The following is a 1,833-nucleotide window of genomic DNA, read 5'->3' as shown; positions in this document are numbered from 1 at the left end:
ATCTTCCTCTTTCAAGTTATACCCTTCTGGTCTTTTGTCTCTTTCACTGATTTTCCACAATTTTATTGTTTTATCTAAGGAGAGAATAAAGAAAGTCCTTAAAAATAAAAAGGGTAATACTGAAAAAAAAACATTTTATGGCATTTAAAATAGGCCATTTCATATTTTACCTAAAAAGATTCCAAGTAAAAAACCCTTATCTTACTAAAAAATTTCCTATTATCAGGCAAATAAAAACACATACACATAGAAGCATAGAAATCACAAATTTATACATTAATGGCACTCATATAAAATTCCACATGATATTCAAATTAAGTCACAACCAGGTCTCTATCCTTTAAAAATAAAGCTAGAGGGAAAAAAATTGTGTGCATGTATGTGTATGCAAACACATGTCTATATATACAAACATACATTAATATATCTATTCATGTTTGTTCAATATTTAATTTTTAAAAATTTAAAGAGCATAAACAGTGAAGTCAGTTAAGATTGCCTATTATTTAGACTCAAAATCCTATGAAAATCTCCCTTGGTCCCACCTTCCCAGCAGATCCTATCAAAGACTCCACAGAGTCCTTCACAGGACTGCATGCTTCCTTTTAAAACCTATTTTTTCCCCTCTTGTGTCAGGGATTCATATGTAGAAAACAGGGCCTGAAAAAAAACGGATTGAAAGCATACACTTAAAGACCTTTAAGAAGACAAAATTCCTAGGCATTTAAGGATATAAATAAAGACATCTTTTTAAAAATAAAATTTTATTTTGAAATTAAATTTACAGAAAAGCTGTAAAAATAGAACACTGTTCCCATACACCCTTCACCCAGTTTCTTCTAATGTCAACATCTATGCAACCACGATACATTTGTCAAAACTTAGAAATTAATATTGTACACTACTATTAACTAAACTATGTACTTTACTCAGATTTCACCAGGTTTTCCACTAACATCCCTTTTCTGTTCCAGGATCCAGACAACACTGTATTTAGTTATCAAGTTTCCTTAGTCTCTCTGACTTTAACAGTTTCTCACATTCTCCTTATTTTTCTTGATCTGGACAGTTTTGAGTAGTGGTGGGCAGGTATTTTGTAAACTATCCCTCAACTGGATATGTCTGCTGTTTTTTCATGATCAGACTGGTACAAAGGGTTTTCAGGATGAATAGAGAGATGAAGTAACTTCTCATGGCATCATTTAAGGGGATACATGGTATCAACATGACTTATTGCTGGTGGTGTTAACTTTGGTCACTTGATTAAGTGTCTGAATGGTTTCTCCACTGTACAATTACCATTTCCCCCTATCCTTTGGAAGTGAGCTACTAAGTCCAGCCTAAACTTAAAGGAAGAATTAAGTTACATTCCCTATAGGGCAGAGTATTTACTCACACATACTATTTAGAATTCTCCTATAAGAAGCATCCTTTCCCCCTATTTATTTATATCACTATGGACTCGTGTATGCTTATTTAAAACTTTTTGCTAAAATCCTGAAACAGCATTCTTATCTAAAAGCATCACATTCCTAGTGATCTTTCATAAGCAAATGGGTATAACAAAAGTTTTTAAAATAGTGTATAAAGGCATTTTATAAAAATAGTTAAAAACAACTCAGAGATGCCAGTGACCCTCTAGCCTGGTAACCCAGAAAACATGATAGCTGCTCCATGGATGCCGTTATCAAACAAGTGTAAATAGAGAGAAACTGCTAACTTCAGTAACTTATCATCAATTAGTTCTTCTAAACCTATATAATCTTGTTTATAATTATGTTGTAGTTAAGTAATATGTGTTTTCTATGTGCTATTTAGTTTATATACATTTAT

The 1,833-nt window shown here is 32.1% G+C and overlaps 1 protein-coding gene across 1 annotated transcript in view; it reads right to left on the bottom strand.

Moving 5' to 3' along the window:
- LOC105825222 (serine/threonine-protein phosphatase 2A 55 kDa regulatory subunit B alpha isoform-like) overlaps nt 1-1,833 on the bottom strand; it is a gene marked incomplete at its 3' end in the record, with an annotated part of 55,297 nt that continues 53,464 nt past the window's right edge. The window contains exon 5 of the mRNA XM_012662926.1: nt 1-74. Within this exon, the coding sequence (XP_012518380.1) occupies nt 1-74 (74 nt within the window). The remainder of the gene's footprint in view (nt 75-1,833) is intronic.

This window comes from Propithecus coquereli, unplaced genomic scaffold (genome assembly GCF_000956105.1).
Source record: "Propithecus coquereli isolate 6110/MARCELLA unplaced genomic scaffold, Pcoq_1.0 Scaffold79, whole genome shotgun sequence".
Taxonomy (NCBI): domain Eukaryota; kingdom Metazoa; phylum Chordata; class Mammalia; order Primates; family Indriidae; genus Propithecus; species Propithecus coquereli.
The sequence above is the reverse complement of the archived record's forward strand: the minus strand, read 5'-3'. Positions and strand labels throughout refer to the sequence as shown.